At 36.5% G+C, this 16,530-nt stretch overlaps 3 protein-coding genes and 1 non-coding gene across 5 annotated transcripts; 2 read left to right on the top strand and 2 right to left on the bottom strand.

Annotated features, from left to right (window-relative positions):
• Positions 1 to 632: 632 nt before the first annotated feature.
• On the top strand, positions 633 to 704 carry TRNAW-CCA. Its single transcript has one exon. It is a non-coding gene; the product is annotated as a tRNA-Trp (tRNA).
• A 222-nt stretch (positions 705 to 926) lies between these two features.
• Positions 927 to 2,627, top strand: LOC120083206 (pentatricopeptide repeat-containing protein At1g61870, mitochondrial). Its single transcript, XM_039038858.1, has one exon. The coding sequence runs from the start codon at positions 973 to 975 to the stop codon at positions 2,188 to 2,190; it is 1,218 nt and encodes a 405-aa protein (XP_038894786.1). The 5' UTR covers positions 927 to 972; the 3' UTR covers positions 2,191 to 2,627.
• Positions 2,628 to 5,336: 2,709 nt separating this feature from the next.
• Positions 5,337 to 13,150, bottom strand: LOC120083128 (phospholipase A I). 2 transcript variants are annotated; one of them, XM_039038691.1, is made up of 17 exons: positions 13,089 to 13,150; positions 12,859 to 12,937; positions 12,572 to 12,736; positions 12,261 to 12,470; positions 11,913 to 12,158; positions 11,666 to 11,828; positions 11,288 to 11,548; positions 11,083 to 11,204; positions 10,544 to 10,705; positions 9,140 to 9,332; positions 8,527 to 8,663; positions 8,322 to 8,460; positions 7,918 to 8,124; positions 7,349 to 7,820; positions 7,041 to 7,257; positions 6,842 to 6,931; positions 5,337 to 6,112 (listed from the first exon to the last, which is right to left on the bottom strand). In XM_039038691.1, exons 3-17 carry the CDS (start codon positions 12,719 to 12,721, stop codon positions 5,669 to 5,671), a joined length of 3,213 nt encoding a protein of 1,070 aa, XP_038894619.1. In that variant the 5' UTR covers positions 12,722 to 12,736; positions 12,859 to 12,937; positions 13,089 to 13,150; the 3' UTR covers positions 5,337 to 5,668. The 2 variants fall into 2 exon arrangements, with proteins under 2 accessions (XP_038894619.1, XP_038894620.1); XM_039038692.1 differs by lacking the exons at positions 12,572 to 12,736; positions 12,859 to 12,937; positions 13,089 to 13,150 and having other exon boundaries at positions 11,913 to 12,174; positions 12,261 to 12,397.
• A 273-nt stretch (positions 13,151 to 13,423) lies between these two features.
• Positions 13,424 to 14,219, bottom strand: LOC120084131 (phospholipase A I-like). Its single transcript, XM_039040030.1, has one exon. It carries the CDS (start codon positions 13,871 to 13,873, stop codon positions 13,424 to 13,426), a length of 450 nt encoding a protein of 149 aa, XP_038895958.1. The 5' UTR covers positions 13,874 to 14,219.
• Positions 14,220 to 16,530: the final 2,311 nt, after the last annotated feature.

The following is a 16,530-nucleotide window of genomic DNA, read 5'->3' on the forward strand; positions in this document are numbered from 1 at the left end:
TAGCGACTAGGTTGTTACAAATTTAAAAGTTTATGGACTAAATCGTTATTAGTTAAAATATACAAACTTAATTATTACAAAACTGAAAATTGATGGACTAAATCGTTAAAATCAAAAGTGACGTAAATGCCTTAATTTATGATTTTCGCAATTAATGGAAATCTTGATGTATATAATTGAATTGTGAGTTTATTAAAACCTTAATTAATGATTTTTCTTTGTCATTTTTTTGTTTTTAAAAATTGTATTTGTTGGAATAAATGGTATGTGACTGTTCAATTACCATCGCATCCTTTCAATTTCTTATATTTTATTATTCTATGAATGAATATATCTTTCAAAATTAATTAACTTAAAGAAGAGACATGATGGTTTTAACGATCACAAATTAATCAATAATTATAAATCTTCTTCAAATTATATTTTAACATCTTGCACAAATATTTTTTCTCTCATAAGACTTTCTTCAAATTATATTTTAACATCTTGCACAAATATTTTTTCTCTCATAAGACTTTCTCTCTTTCTATAAATTTGTTGAAGTTCAGTTTATTTCCGTAATCTTTTAGACAAAGGGCTGCATCCATAAAAATATTATAGTATATAAAATTTGTCTTAAATATATCACCATAGGATCCGTGGCGCAATGGTAGCGCGTCTGACTCCAGATCAGAAGGTTGCGTGTTCGATTCACGTCGGGTTCACTCTTTTATGGATCACTTTTTTCAACTCACACAAATTTCTTTTCTTATTTATTTTTCAATAAAATAACTTTCAATGCTCTCGATCTCTACCGTTCATTTGTTATACTTTTGAATTCTCAAATACTAACGACGGCAATGATTAAAGGGCTCACCAATCATCCGTGTTTCACACCTGCACCAGATCGGACAGCCCTGTCTTCATCACCAAGCTCTTGGACAAAACCCTAGACCTTCATTTCTCTCTCTCTCTGCTAATCACTCTCGAGCTATGGCGCTTCTCTATCGCCTCCGCTATGCTTTCTCTTCAAACTCGACTTACATCAACTATTGTCTTCACTACCGTTCTCTCTCGACAATCCTTTCTCCTGATTCCTCTAATCCTTTGTCAGCAAAACAAAAATCGAGAGCCGCACTGTCCCTACTGAAAGCGGAGGACAATCCTGAGCGTATAATTGATATTTGCCGAGCCGCTAGTCTCACTCCAGAATTACATCTAGATCGCATCGTTTTTTCTATTGCTATTTCCAAGCTTTCAAAGTCCAATCACTTCGATGGGATTCGCCAGTTCCTTGAGGAATTGAAATCTCGTCCCGACTTGAAGAACGAGCGTTTCGCTTGCCACGCGATTGTTCTATATGGCCAGGCTAATATGCTTGATCATGCTATTCGCACTTTCAAGCAAATTGATGAACTCGGTGTGCGTCACTCGGTTAAATCGCTGAATGCATTACTATTTGCTTGTAATGTAGCTAAGGATTACAAAGAACTGAAGCGGGTTTTTATGGAGTTCCCTAAGGTTTATGGAATCGAACCAGATATCGATTCTTATAACAGAGTGATTATGGCGTTTTCAGAGTCGGGTTCGTCGAGTGCAGTGTATTCGATTGTGGCGGAGATGGACAGGAAGGATGTCAAACCAAATGCAACTACTTTTGCGAATTGGCTTGCTGGGTGCTACATGGAAGAGAAGTATGAGGATGTTGAGAAAGTCATAAAATTAATGGAGAAATATGGCGTGCGGCGTGGAGTTAGTACATATAATGCAAGAATACGGAGTCTGTGTAAATTGAAGAAATCATCGGAAGCGAAGGCTTTATTTGATGGGATGTTATCGAGAGGTATGAAACCAAACTCTGTTACATACAGTGAATTGATTCATGGATTCTGTAAGGAAGGAAATCTAGATGAAGCTAAGAGCCTTTTTAAGAGAATGATCAACAGCGGTTGCTCACTGGACAGTGGTTGCTATTTCACTATGGCTTACTTCCTTTGTCGAGGAGGAGATTATGAGACAGCTTTCAAGATCTGCGTGGAAAGCATGGAGAAGGGGTGGGTTCCAAATATCTCTACAATGAAGTCTCTTGTTGATGGGCTAGTTAGCATTTCGAAGGTCGAAGAGGCAAAGCAACTTATTGGGCAAATCAAGGAGAGGTTCTCGAGGAATGTTGAACACTGGAATGAAATTGAAGCTGGATTGCCTCAGTGAGGAAATTCTGGGACACTGCAACCATCAATGCCAAGCGAGTGTTAAGGAAAAACTAGAGAATGCGGCATTTTTTCTTGGCTTGAGCAGATCACCTCTGCATATGTTTTACATTGGTGCAGTTAATTGTTTTGTCAGGAAGCTGTAATCGAAAAACACTTTTTATGACCTTGGCTATGCAGTCAAGCCCACTTCTGAGAGGCTATGCTGAAATTCTAATGTCAATCTTTTATGTTCTAGCTTTGCCGCTGGTTGAAATTTGTAGGCTTCGACCCCCTTAAACAAAGGTGATAATGTGCTTGAAATGTGGTCGTGGATCTTCCTGTTAGGTTAGTAATTGCTGTATTGATGGAAGCTAGATTGTTTTAAGCAATTTTGTATGTCAATAAAGATAGAAACTCGACATTGGTTTTTATTCGAGGAGTGTTCAGATTTCGTCATATCTTTCTTGTTATAATTCAACTCTCCCTCTCTGCCATCGTGAATTTGGATAGGAAGTAGTTGCCAGCTAAAATGCTTATGTTTGTTCTGCATGTCTTCACAGTGATTTTGGATTTATGCTATTGTCTTTCCTGGAGTGAGTTACAATTGTATTTGCTCATTCTTTTGTACATTTTGACAATGCATTTCAAGTGAAATACAGGTGATGCTGGTGCTTTCTACTACCGGCACCACCAGCCTAAACCAAATAAATTGCAACTGGAATTCTGTTGTACAATCAGAGGGAGAAGGCACAGTAACTCAAATAAAGTCGAGAACTCTTGAATCTGAGGTGGATTTGGGGTAGCAGGAAAGTGTAATGAAGACCATAATATTGAAGAACTTTCCAGAATCTCCAATAATTCTTCTCATCACATAACCTTTCTGCACTTATTCTTTCCCTCTCCCATCTCTCTCTCATGGACCTGCAAAGGGAACCTTTTGAAGAGCCACAATCCCTCCATACAATTGCAGAAACAAAGTACCAGAGAAAAATTGAATATTTTCTCCCAAGACTGGATTACACCTTGATGGTTAAACAGCTAATTGGTTCCCCTTTTCTGTGGCTCATCATCTGAATGGAATCCTAGGAGGTTTCCTTAATAGCATTTGGAAACACAAACCATAAAAAGCATCAGCAACATCGAACAACTCGTATTTAGGAAGCTGCTTGGTAGCTTCTCTTGTAGATCCCTAAGCTCATGATACATATTCTGAGCATTATGAAACATCATCTACATGTGCAAGCTGTGGAAATCATTCTGAAGGATCGTATAACTTAACCCAGAAATCTTATTCAGGCGATTGCTTTTCGAAACATCAAAAGTCGAGCACATTTTTGGGACAAAGCGATTGCTGGTTTGCTTCTTCTTCCTTCGCCATGACATTACGGAGTGCCAGAAGGTGGATGGTGAACTGCTGCGACCAGAAGAAGCCATGTCAGGTCCTTGAGACCTCTGTGAGCTGCTGCAGCATTCAAGCTCAATCTTGGCAAAATAATCGATTTCCTTCTTGACGAGTGAACCAATGGTTCCTCGAGTTCCAATGGCAACAGGAGCAGTTGCAGTTGCAGCCATTCTGTAATGGGATTTGCAGAATGTGGTGCTGGGTTTATTATGTTGCATCCTTCTGATGTAAAATTAAAGAAATGTAAAGAGGCTTTTGGGATGAAGGATGTGATGTCGTAGGGTCCTTTTCCTGAAGGGGTGGGATTGTTTGCTTTGAGTCTAAGCCATCTCCTTTTTTTGATCTTTTTATAAAGCCATCTATTGAAGTAAAGTGCTTTACAAGAGAGAGCAGCATCGGCCTGAGATTTTGATATAATATTCATTCTGAATGTGAATGCTGCGAAGAAGCATCGTAGTGTTCCCTGTCCCTGGCGATATTATGATACCTTTTCTACTAGTTTGGTTGCCCACATTTAAAAAAAAATGGGATAAACTATTTTATTAAAAATGTAGTTAGAAATTATTGTTTTGTAAAACGATTTCCCTGAAAGTGTGTTTTTTTTAAAGAGTGTTTACTCTAAGGTCACGTTTATCAAATCGTAATGAAAATTATTGTAATCATAATAGAATTTCATTGATGGATCAATTGTAATAAGTATGAATCACAAATATAATTTGATTGCTTTTGATAACATTTATTTAAAATTATGAATTTTGTTACATTTATGTCACCTTTATCTCTGAGGGTCAAATCGTAACGATAATGATAATGATAAATGTGTCAAAATTTATAATTTTTTTCTCTGGAACAATAACAATAATGGTAATGATACGATGTAATTGGATTGAGCATGCTGACACCGTTAGATGTAGAACGTAAGTAAACAATACTAAAGATAATCAAATGGGGTTCACTTTTCAAATTATCATTGATTTATTACCTTTGGACTGAAGGTAAATGTAGCTCAAATTATTTCGGGCAGAAATGATTTAGTTTTTAATAAAATACTCTATTGTTGTCAATGCTTTTAAAAATCTATTATATATATAAAAAAGTACAGTAATGATAGAAAATATATCATGATTTGTTGGTTGTCTTCTATGTTTCATTTTTTTAGAACAGTATCACATTTTTAAAATAGAAAATTAAGATCAATGCTTTAGAATAAAAGTGGCATGTTGATCTACTCAATAGGATACAGTGCAATTGAGTTGTGAAGATTTCTTCTGCACCCTACAGGAACCCAAACTCATCCAATTGATTGCTTTGCTTGGCATTGTTAGGTATCCATAGTTTTGATTTGATCATATTTTTTCCAAAATTAAAAGAGGTGATTATCTTTCCCATCTTGCCTGCTTCCAAGGTAAGGAATATTGATTTTTTCCACTTGGATTTTATTTTTTCTTTTCGCTTACTAGATAATCAGTCGTCAAAATGTTAATATAGACGAGACCAGCAGTAGAATGATTGTCAAGTAGTGTTGTATCCAAATGTAAGTTGGGCAATGTTTAGTTCAACATAGGTGAAAAATTTAAACGTCAAACTTTTATGTTGAGAGACTATGTAAGTTCAGGAATGCTTACTGACCTCGTACAATGCAATAGTAAACCTTTTACCTGAATGAATAATGCTTCAAAATTATGATGGTACACATATAACATAAAATGACATTTTATTTCCTTGTAACTATTGGCACTACTTTCACATTCGAACGTGCTATCTTAACAAACATATGGTGGATGCTTTCACCTATATAACTTTTTGGAAGTAATAAGAAGAGGATTTTTGTCCATTTACATGTAAATTTGCCTAAACAAAGTTATAATTGAACAAATAAGAACAATCAGAGAACCTTTTGAGTGCCTTATATCTATGGCATTCAAAAAATAGTTATTAGTTATAATGAACACAAAGAAAGCCTAAAAAATTGGATCTTCCCTCTTATTTTATTAAATATTCTCTATGCTCCAGTAAAAACCATCTACTTGCCGACTATCGTCTATATTATAATTCTCTTTCATTCATTTTAGTATGAATGAGGTTGATGAAAATACTATTGGACACCAGGGAGATGACATGTATACCTCAACTTCCGATGCGAAGCAAGAGCGTGGAGTAAAGCAGCATTTACACTAGCACGCTCTCGGAATAACGAGTCGTATAAGTGGCAAACAAACTGTGAAAGTTCCCCCTCATCATCATCCCAGGCATCCAAAGAATAATTTCCAATTTTCTCTGCCTCACTGTCTTCCCAGTCACTTACAGGACTAGAAAGCTCCGCACCATCATCTTCTCCCTCCTCCTCGCCAATCTCGAACTTCCCATTTTCCATGGTATCATAGTCCCCTGCCTGGAATGTTGCCGATTGTGTTTCGGGGGGTTCGTTTGAAGAACATATTACAGCTTTAGCCCCAGAATCCAAGAAGGCTCTAATTAAAGCTGGGGTCGGCCCATAAGTTCCAGTGCAGAAAATGATCCTGTCCCTCCAAGCACCAACCTAGAGAGTTGAGAAATACGAATAATGAACAAGTGACATTAAGGGGAAAAAGACATGGCTACAAGCGGATTAACCATTTACTTTCTGTACTAGGAGAACGAGAACCATATATTTAGAGACTTACTGATTCATTCTCCCTTCCTCAACCAAGTAAAGTGGACTGACAAATCTAATGTACAAGTTTTTATCCATCAAATCTCAAGAATCATCTTGAAACTCATTAGAAAACCATATTTAAAACTTATGTTATCCTTGGCGTAACAAACTAATAAAGATAATGAGAATCAAACATTGACCTATATTCACCAGGAATATAGGTTGCAAGAGAAAATGCCTGAGCACACGAATATAAAACAAGCACCATGATTCGAACAAAGGCCAACAACAAACATCTAGAAGAGAAAGCAAGGAGGACAAAATCATCGAATCTAATCTGAAAGGGTCAAACCAAATAGTTCTAACAAAAAGAACCACATGAAAAAAAAAAGAAGAACCAAACAAAAACAATTGGAGAAAAGATTTTTTGATGAGAAAATATGAAACAAACAATCTAAGGGACTTTCACCGTTCCAATGATCCTCCTAGAAATGAACTTGAAACCCTCCCCAATAAAGAGGTTCTATAACATCTTTAACTAATTAAACATGCATCAATTACCATAAAAGGTAAGAACTTTGAAGACAAAAAAATGCAAGAGATTGATTATAATAGAAAGATTTGAAACCGTACCATCCAACGAACATCATCAGGTGATAAGTACAAGGAAGGAACTGTTCTACGAAACAAGTAAGCCCCAATTTCTTGGTTATCCTCCATAACCTTCAACACAAACATCAATAGACATTCAGAACTGGAATTCTCTGCATTATGACTTTTGAATATAACAAGAAATCACAAGGAAGCAAAGAAAAATGTCAAGATAACATACTTGGGTTTGTCGTCCTAAATAGCGATGGACGATGCCTCCAATTTGGAAGTGGGGTTTGAGTGCCACCAGATCAGACACAGTCAAGACATTGGCAAGCAATGATGCACCCTTTCTACGATGACTATGCATGGCTGACAACAAACTGATCTTAACACTTTGTAGAAATTTCTCTGCAAGTTCTCCAGGTTCTGCAACTACAAAAACATCATTTCGCCAACTACAAGAATAAAAAGAATGAGCAGGTCAGGACCAAACGAAAAGGATGCAACTATATTCATAAATCATAAAAGTCTGCCACATATGTTGACCTTAATATTGAGCCCGATGAGTCATTTTGAAGGGCCAAATGTACAATGCCCACTTGAGGTGAGTTTTGTAACTTCTCATGCAATGCCCGTACAGGTAAGGAGAGTTCTCTGGGTCCTGAAGGAGACTCTGGGGTGAATGCTGCTCCTTTACCCAAATGGCCATCTAAGCTTAAAGGTGGAACCATATCAATTCGACCAAGCCTTTGTGGTCCAATATCCGGACTATATAGAAGTGGGCTTGACGGAAAGCTTCCAGTAAACAAGGGTGACGTAAAAGGTGTTGGGAATGTTGATGAAGGAACGGTCTTCAAAGCCCCAGATGTTCCTTGCATAAGGGATATTCGAATTCCATTTTTGGAACAAAATGCTTCAAGTTCACGAGCATGATGCATAACTTTTCCAGCATCAGGACTATGGGAAGCTTCAATCAGTAGTACGTTCCGTCTCCAACCCAAAGAAGGGCTATTCTCATCTAACATTTCCAGAAATCAGTCGAATAACTGGTTAGTTCAAAAACTCCAAACAGAATTACTGAGCAGTTGAAAATGCTATGAGGACAAAACAAACACCTGCCGATGATGCCATGACCCTGGAGAAATGAAGTGAATTGAAGTTTTCCGACCACTTCTCATCATGTTGATAAGGCAAGATTAATCTTTCACAGGCATTCTTAAAGGCCAGATTATTACTTTGGATATACTCCTCAACTGCGGCTTCCAACTTTATCCAGACTGCTGGATCAGTCTCGTCCAGTTCCATATCACATCGTTCATCCACTGCAATGGATAAAGAAAAATAAAATAAAATAAAATAAACTGAGGATTTTATGCACATCTCTGTTCTCGAAATAAATGAGCGTAGGATAACCCTGAATTCTTTTAGGGTCAGAATTTGGTGAAGGCAAATAACTGCACAAATTAAATTTCACCCAAATACTAAAGCAATTACCCATGTGCACATTAAGATATCATACCTGGGTTAAACCGGAAGTAATGTATTTCAGGCAGCATGGGTAACAACGTACTCAAGGCCTCCTCCACGCGGTCCACAGAGCATGCACTCTCAATAAGCACTTGTCCAGTGTCCAAATAACGCCATCCACCTTTCCTCACCTAAAACAGTCACGACAGTTATAGAGCATTAAAATAATCAAACTATTCATAAGAAAAGTAAATTACCTTCATTGGAGTAGATCCACAGCCAATGGAAACTAAGCAGTCAATTCTTGTGTCAGGCCATAGAAGTTGTGCTTCTCTTATGGCAAAGATAGTAGGATTATTTGCCACAATGGCTCCATCTTGCCAGCGATTTACGTCTTCAAAATTTCAGAGGACCATGAATAAACATATCAAGATGAAGCATCTATATCTTTAATCTTTAATAAATAAGCATGAATGAGAGAATCATTAGTTAACAATTAGGTTCACCTTACTCACATGTTAAATTTCACTCACGTCATTACATTTGAATATTGCAATCAATCTTACGACAATCGATGGAAAGATCTATAGTATTTCATTCAAGTCATGATGCCCATCCTGCTCGCATGTTTTTCATTTGCTAGCAACTCAATTTCACTTCAAAATTGCAATTAAAATTCACAACACCGATACAAATTCTCACAAATTTAAGAAACATGTTAAGTAATTTATTAATTATATTTATTCAAATTCATTTAAAAGCTACCTTGTTAAAGACTAGAATAAAATTTAATTACCCAACGTATGGTATTAATTAATAATAAAAGGGACAAATAATATATTTACTCATTCAAAAACTAGTAAAAAATACCATCTGAAAAATCATCAAGATAGTAAGGAGCAGCAGACGATGCTCTTATAGCTTTCCATACTTGGTGCTTGCAACTTCCAATGAAAGCACTGCGCTTATAGCCATCTTGTGCACTGGCCAAAGGTGATCCAAACACAGTAATTCCTGAACTGTCTGAAATTGCCAGAGGTACCTCTGGTGTTCCAACAGGATACTGCATAAATGTAGAATGCAATGCAGCAACTGCCACAATCAGATCTAGGATTATAGTTAATGCAAAGGAAAACAAGCTGATTTAGTTGAGCTCCAATAAAAAAAACCAGAAACTAAAAGGTCTTATTTGAAGTCTTCTTCTGAAAAGAGGATTTTCCTTGAGTTGTTCAAGGACCGAATTAGGAGCCTTGATTGTCCCGGCCATTTCTGTTTCATGTCTCATTTCAATTCTCTCTCTCTTATTTTTTAAGAGTACATTTATCTTTCTTAGATTATGCTTGGCTTAACTTAGATTAAACCATTAAGCTTAGCTTAAATCTTAACTTGGATTAAACCATGCGGCATTGATCAAATTTGTTTGTTATCGGAAGAGTCTGATCGTTTTTTCCCCCCTAAATATGAAATGTCGATGAAAGATACAAGATGTTCAGGAAAACAACCTCCAAAGGAATAAAAAAGCATAAATGTTAAAAAATTAAAGGGTAATTGTAATGAGTACCACTTTTAGGGCTAATAATTAAGTATATAGCAACATTTTTAAAGAATTGCAAATATAGCAAAATCTATCGGTGATGGATTCTATTGTTGATAGATCCTTATTAAAGATATCTCTGAGGATTGGATCTAAATTTTGCTATATTTGCAGCTGCTCCAAAATAAAATAGGCCAAAACAGCACCCACCAAAGGAAAAAAAACCAACTAAAAGTTCTTAGAGGGGCAATAACACGGAAAAAAATCATTACCCATTGTGCTATAACTATCCTGTTGTGCATATAAAAACCTCAGGCTAAAGAAACAGACCAACTAACGACAGATGAAAATTTATTGCCCATTTTGCTATAAGTATCCTGTTGTACATATAAAAAGTCTATCAGGCTTTGGAGTGCGTGGAGGATAAAATTTTCAGTGTAGCACAAAATCCGTTTAGTGGCTTTTTTGTAGCTGCCAATGCTGAAAGGATTGCATTTAGAAAAACAAGAAAGAAGTCCCTTTGATTGTGATTGAACTATCCTTTTGTGCATGTGAAAAGAGATGACAATCAGAATTCAGTGAGAGTGGAAGAAAAACTTTCAGCATGGCATAAGGTTTGTTTCATGGCTTCTTCATGGTTCGCCATGCTGAAAAGCATCTAATGCATATTGTGGATCCTTTCTTTTAATATACAACTTCTGAGTCTTACTTAAAAGAAGATAGAAGTCTTGATCTCGAACCTGATAATTGCGGAATAAGAAAGGTTGAGCTGGTACCATGCTCACCAAGGTTGACACAACAAATACTTTTGGGGGGTTTTTAACTGCAGATTCTATTAATAGGTCTCCATCCTCATCTGCACACATTTCCTTTAATAGCCTCTCAAATTGATCAGCGCTATGCTGCAAGACATCATTGCAAGAGCATATTCAATCAGCAGCTGGTTGGTGATAATAAAATGCAAACAACAAAAGTCTACATAATTATACATAGATCCTAGGTTCCTAATTAACTGGAAAGAATATGATGTATCTATCATGTTCGGTCATTTATAAATACAATTTTAACAGTAAGATAAAAGTGACCATTAAAAAAGCTTTCTGCTTTGCTTTTCAAAGAGTCAAGAAAACCAAAGAAAAGCTGGGTTGACAAACTCGACGATAATTTTCTTTCAGAAAGTCCAGAATATAATAAGAGCTTCCCATAAACTAAGATGAATAAGGGTGGAACCACCGCAATATAGACAAAGTGATGCAAAAAGCTTAGAAAACAATCGTACTTTAGATCCATGGACAACAACTCTGAAACTTTGCGAAGAACTTTTGTAAAGTTGATCCAGCTTTTCTCTCCAGGAAGCAGCTTCACTGTCCTTTGGTGTAGGCTCAGCAAAGACGAGCTTTCCTATAATCCAAAAAAAAAGTTTTACCACAAATTGATGAAAGTGCACAGAATTTAGCCACAGCTTACCCTTACAGCATACCTACCAAGATTTTTATATATTTCTTCACATTGATCCAAAGTCATCTGCTTAATTCCTAGGGCAACAGCTAGCATGCCTCCAGTCGATGTGCCACATATAAGATCAAACAATTCATGTATCCGCCTTCCAGTTCCCTTCTCAATTTCTTTAAGTATTTGAACTGTTGCCAAACCTTTCATGCCACCACCATCCATTGAGAGTATTCGCAGTCCTTGCTTTGCTACTTGTCTCCCTTTCATGGCACGTCGTAAATTTTCATTCTCCCCTAACCAAAAAGAAAAGGGAAAAAAAGAAAAAAAAAAAAATAAAAAATAAATCAATTTGAGGACTGTGGGAACGTGAATCTCAGATGTACGAATCACATTAGATAAAAAATACAAACCAAGGATTGCTAAAGCACGAGCTGCAGCTTTATTCACGCGTGGGTTAGGTGCAACTGTCAAGCGTAAGAGTAGTTCACGCAACTTTTCAGAAGTAACTAGAATGCGACGATTGTCTAAGCAAAATGCCAAGTTTCCAACTGTCAATAAAGCTGACCTTTGCACCTGCAGAAAAAGATTGTGAGAATTACATACAAAAGAGTAGAGAAGCGAGGGAGCTTTGGTAAACTGAAGAATTTTTAGGCTTGCCTCTGGATTTTTTTGGGCACATAACAATTTCAGGGATTTCAAAAGCTCCTTAGTCAACATTTTCTGAGCTACAGTATCAGATGTGAAAGCCAACTTAGCCACAACGTGCAATACAGAAATTACTTCATCCTGTGAAACAGATTTTAAGACAGTTTTAATGGGTTGCATTATGTCTGCTTTCATCAACTGCATTGCGATGGAAACATCTGCAGCAAGAGAAGAAAGAGCAAAGCATGCTTGTACGACCTGCCAGAAGCAACAACTGTTTAAAATAAACCTAGCAGCAGTATCTCAAAAAATTACAAAGGAGTAAAAAGGAACAATCAAGTTCAGAAACACAAGTCTCACCACATGACGGTTCTCACTGCTTATCATACTTATAAGCTGATGAATTGCATTCTCATCTTTACTAATAACTGCACGATTTCCTTCATCTTGCATGATTTTTGCTAGGGCAGATGCTAGCAAAGGGTGGTGACAGGAAGAAAAACGGAAAATAAGGGAGAAGAAGGCACTAAGCTTATGTCTAGATGCACCAAAATAAGAGTTATTTTCCATCTGCACATATAAAAGTTGTAATTAATGAACACAAAATGTTATGTCATATGAGTTAATCCAATCCTTTATTTGAATATTTGCATCATTGTGTTCAATACTACCTCTATTTGAACATCCACAGATCTCAAGTTTTCATCTGCCACAACTCTGATATTTGCAAGAGAAAGATGGCGTAAATTGTGCAATGGCAAGATTTCAGGAAGAAATTCGAGAGGGTTAGCAAATAGTCTTAGAACACGCAACTCAGCCATAGCCCTGTCAGAAAGCTGGAGAAGATCATTAGACCCAAAAAGAATCTAGGGATCACCAAATACTCTTGAAACAAGAGGTATTAACAGTGTAACGCCCAAAGCAAAAATTGCTGATTATCCAAAATAAGACAAATAACCTGAAGTCGAGAAGAGGCCTAATGAGTTTGTTGTGTTCCAATGATAGCTCCACCAGTCCAACGCATTGCCTCAACTCTACTGCTCAACATTTTTTTCAAAAATCAAATAAATATGGTAGGAGATGTATCAAAGCAGCTCATACTAGAGGCTCATTTTTACTTGGTCTAAAACTTTATCAAGTTTCTACCATGCACTAGTGCCCTCATAAGTATTAGAAAACAATGCTTACCAGGTACGGAAACCAGAAAGTTGAAATCAACCCGGAGCACTTTCAAATTTTTGATCCCACCAAGCTCAGGCGGCAAAACTGATAGTTTATTGTTTTCAAGGTACAATTTCTCCAGTAGTGGCAATCGAGTTAAATCTGCAGGCAATGCCTGGAATGAACACAAATAAAGATTAATAAACTCTACTACAAATCATATGTCCGACCCAGCAATCAAAATGATTCATCCATTAAAATAACAAGAAGCAGCAATCTAAACATTAATTGATCAATCAGAAGGAGCAAGAAAACCGAAGATGTCGTAAGATCCCATTGCTTCAAAATACAAATGCTTGTTTTTACAAATTCGACCTCAACAACCGCGTCAGAACGCCAACCCCATCATTCTGCTGCCCCGATCCCGCTGACTTCGCCATCGTTACGGCTCTAAGAGGCTCCCTCCTTTTCAAAACCCCCATATCTACATCCACATTATCTGCTTCTTCGTTATACTTCAATTCTACCTGCACAGCATCCTGCGGCACCGGCAAAGCAACCATGAGCTGAGACTGAAGCCTGAGAGCCACCTGATCTTCGTCATCCCCAGCCGACCAATCCAAATCAATCCGAAATTCAAGTTCCTGACCCTGCGTCAAAATGGTCGTCGACGACGACGATGACGACGACGAAGAAGAACAGGATGACGAGGAGGAGACACGGTCAGGATTCTCCGCATCCTCTTCCGAACCATAATTCAGTTTCAAATGAAAAATCTCAGATGGCCGCTTCCATCCCAGTCCCCAGGACATTTCAACCAAATCACAATTTATTTACAAATTTGCGATGATCCAATCGAGCAGTGGGGAACCAAAGTCAAATTGCACCTGGTTCACGGCATAATACCATTGCTCTTAAACACCAGAAAGAAGACACCGATTTCTTCCAAGTACAATCGGAATTTCTCAGTAGGAAAAACGGTGATTGATCCCCGGAGAGAGAGTCGACGGGCATTCATAGGAGCTTATCGTTCATTGTTCGACTAGAAGAACACCGGAAGAAGCTGACACAAAACGTTTTCTTCTTCTTAAGCCTTCTGAGTTCCGATTATATATTCATTTACCGTTTCATCAAGCAAGAACGCGATTTAGGTGAATAATGCGACGTCGTTTCCACCTCTATTTGATTCGCATTCGGATTATCTATCTTATAGACATTTTAAAATGAGTTTCACAAAGTATAGGTAATGTCTAATCTTCTTTTTTTTCTTTTCCCTTATACAATTTTCTAAATAAATATGGGATACGAGATTTGAACACAAATCTTTTGATTGCTATCACATTGATATGTCAGTTGAAGGAAGCTCGCTTTGATTTGTACTTTTCTTTCTCTTTTACTATTAATCTTCGTATATATAACAATCCAATATAAAAAAAAAAAAATAATAACACAATCTAAAACCATTGACTAAGATGATATAATTTAAACTTTTATGAGTATATCTATCACTAACTAAAGTTTGTCACTATCAATAACAAATGTATATGTTAATAAACTTATCAATGGTTAAGTTCTATCACTGATGGATGTCTATAATTGACTGTTTGCATGTGCATTTGTCATTGTATTTGTTACTGATATATCATATAGCAAAAAAAAATGTAAATATGGTATAAGAATTATATTATTATATCCTCATTTATTGTCGATTTTTCTTTTAAGTTTATTATGGATATACATTACCAATAAAATATCAATATTATATCATTAATATTTAACTATGTCTTTGTATTTATTTAATTATTAGCATGCTCATTTGTTTTTAAGTTTATCACTATTATATCATATCAATAGAATTAAAAAGAAAGTGTAGCAGCTGTCTCTTATACACATCTAGATGTGTATAAGAGACAGCTGATGGATGTCTATAATTGACTGTTTGCATGTGCATTTGTCATTGTATTTGTTACTGATATATCATATAGCAAAAAAAAATGTAAATATGGTATAAGAATTATATTATTATATCCTCATTTATTGTCGATTTTTCTTTTAAGTTTATTATGGATATACATTACCAATAAAATATCAATATTATATCTGTCTCTTATACACATCTAGATGTGTATAAGAGACAGGTGTTATAAAGAGAGACTAATCATTTCGTGGTCCGATCTTATACAAACTCCTTTGTATAGAATACCCCTACTCACATGTTTCTACATGGATGATTAGGATCAAATCATTTGTAATACTTTACAACAATTATAACATTTAAAAGTGGGTCATATCAGTATTGTTACCAGGATAAGGCATCCAACCTTATCCATATATTGCAGACCATTTAGGTTTTATTTAAACATGATCCACCTATGGTCTATCACATACATGTTTAAGTTATATAAAATAACCTTGGATTTTTCTTTAATGGATTATTGCATATAAAACAATCAACCAATGATTGAAATAACATATAACTACGAGGCTTTAGGGCATACATCCCAACAAATTAGGCTTTTGATAATTATTGGTCATCTCTGGAGTAAATCGAGAGTTATTATTCTTGCTTATAAGTATTGAGGTTGATGCCCTAAAGTCTCATGTCTTGTAGTTTGTAAACAGTTTATATGAATGCTTGTGATGTATAATATATGATATTTTACTTCACTTCTTGATTTTGCTCATCTGAATGTTTTTATTTGCTTTACCACAAACTAATAAACTAATATCCCTGGTTAGCTTTTTGTAACTTAAGCATGTATGTGGTCACATACAAGTGGATCAGGTCTATAGTATGTGGATATAGGAAGGAAACTTTATCCTGGTAACGCTAGTGATGCAGCTCGCTTTGTGGAATAGTTACAAATGTTGTGACTTGTCACAGATGGTCTGATCCTGATCATTCGTATAAGGGACATGTGGGTGGGTGCGTCCTATACAAAGAGTTTGTATAAGACCTGACCACGGAGTGTTAACTTCTCGTTATATAACACCATTTATGACAGAGACTTCACTTCACTAGGATGACCATAGGTAACATGACCTCGATCCTGAGTGAGTTGGGAACTCCTGCCATTGAGGGAGGTCCTTTGATTTGCATGGGTGTGAGTGGCCAGGCTTCCGACTCAAACCTACCACTTTAGGGATTCGTCTGATTTGAGAGTTGGAAACTCGGCTTCATAAGATGAAATTCACTCTTTCCCTGAAGCAGAGGTAAGTAGATAGATAGCTCCCTTAAGGGTTGATTCCATGGCTTGAACGATGTGGTACCACACACCTTTTCATGACCTGAGAGGTGTTCACACATAGTTGGACTATGTTGTATTGTTCATTAGAGGGATCAGTGGTATTTAAGGAGTGAGATATAACTATAGGGGCAAAATGGTAAATTGGCCCAACTGTACTTACGAGCATATGTGAAGGGTTATCGTACTCATGATTGGTTATATCCGATAGACACAGAATATAT

The sequence above is a fragment of the Benincasa hispida genome, chromosome 8 (genome assembly GCF_009727055.1).
Source record: "Benincasa hispida cultivar B227 chromosome 8, ASM972705v1, whole genome shotgun sequence".
In the NCBI taxonomy this organism is placed as follows: domain Eukaryota; kingdom Viridiplantae; phylum Streptophyta; class Magnoliopsida; order Cucurbitales; family Cucurbitaceae; genus Benincasa; species Benincasa hispida.

Coding starts and splice junctions, on each gene's coding strand:
- LOC120083128 (XM_039038691.1), bottom strand. CDS start 12,721: ATGGCTGAGTTGCGTGTTCTAAGACTATTTGCTAACCCTCTCGAATTT. Junction 12,471..12,571: donor CTGTGGATGTTCAAATAGAG/GTAGTATTGAAC, acceptor TTATATGTGCAG/ATGGAAAATAACTCTTATTT. Junction 11,549..11,665: donor TCGTGCTTTAGCAATCCTTG/GTTTGTATTTTT, acceptor CTTTTTGGTTAG/GGGAGAATGAAAATTTACGA.
- LOC120083206 (XM_039038858.1), top strand. CDS start 973: ATGGCGCTTCTCTATCGCCTCCGCTATGCTTTCTCTTCAAACTCGACT.
- LOC120084131 (XM_039040030.1), bottom strand. CDS start 13,873: ATGTCCTGGGGACTGGGATGGAAGCGGCCATCTGAGATTTTTCATTTG.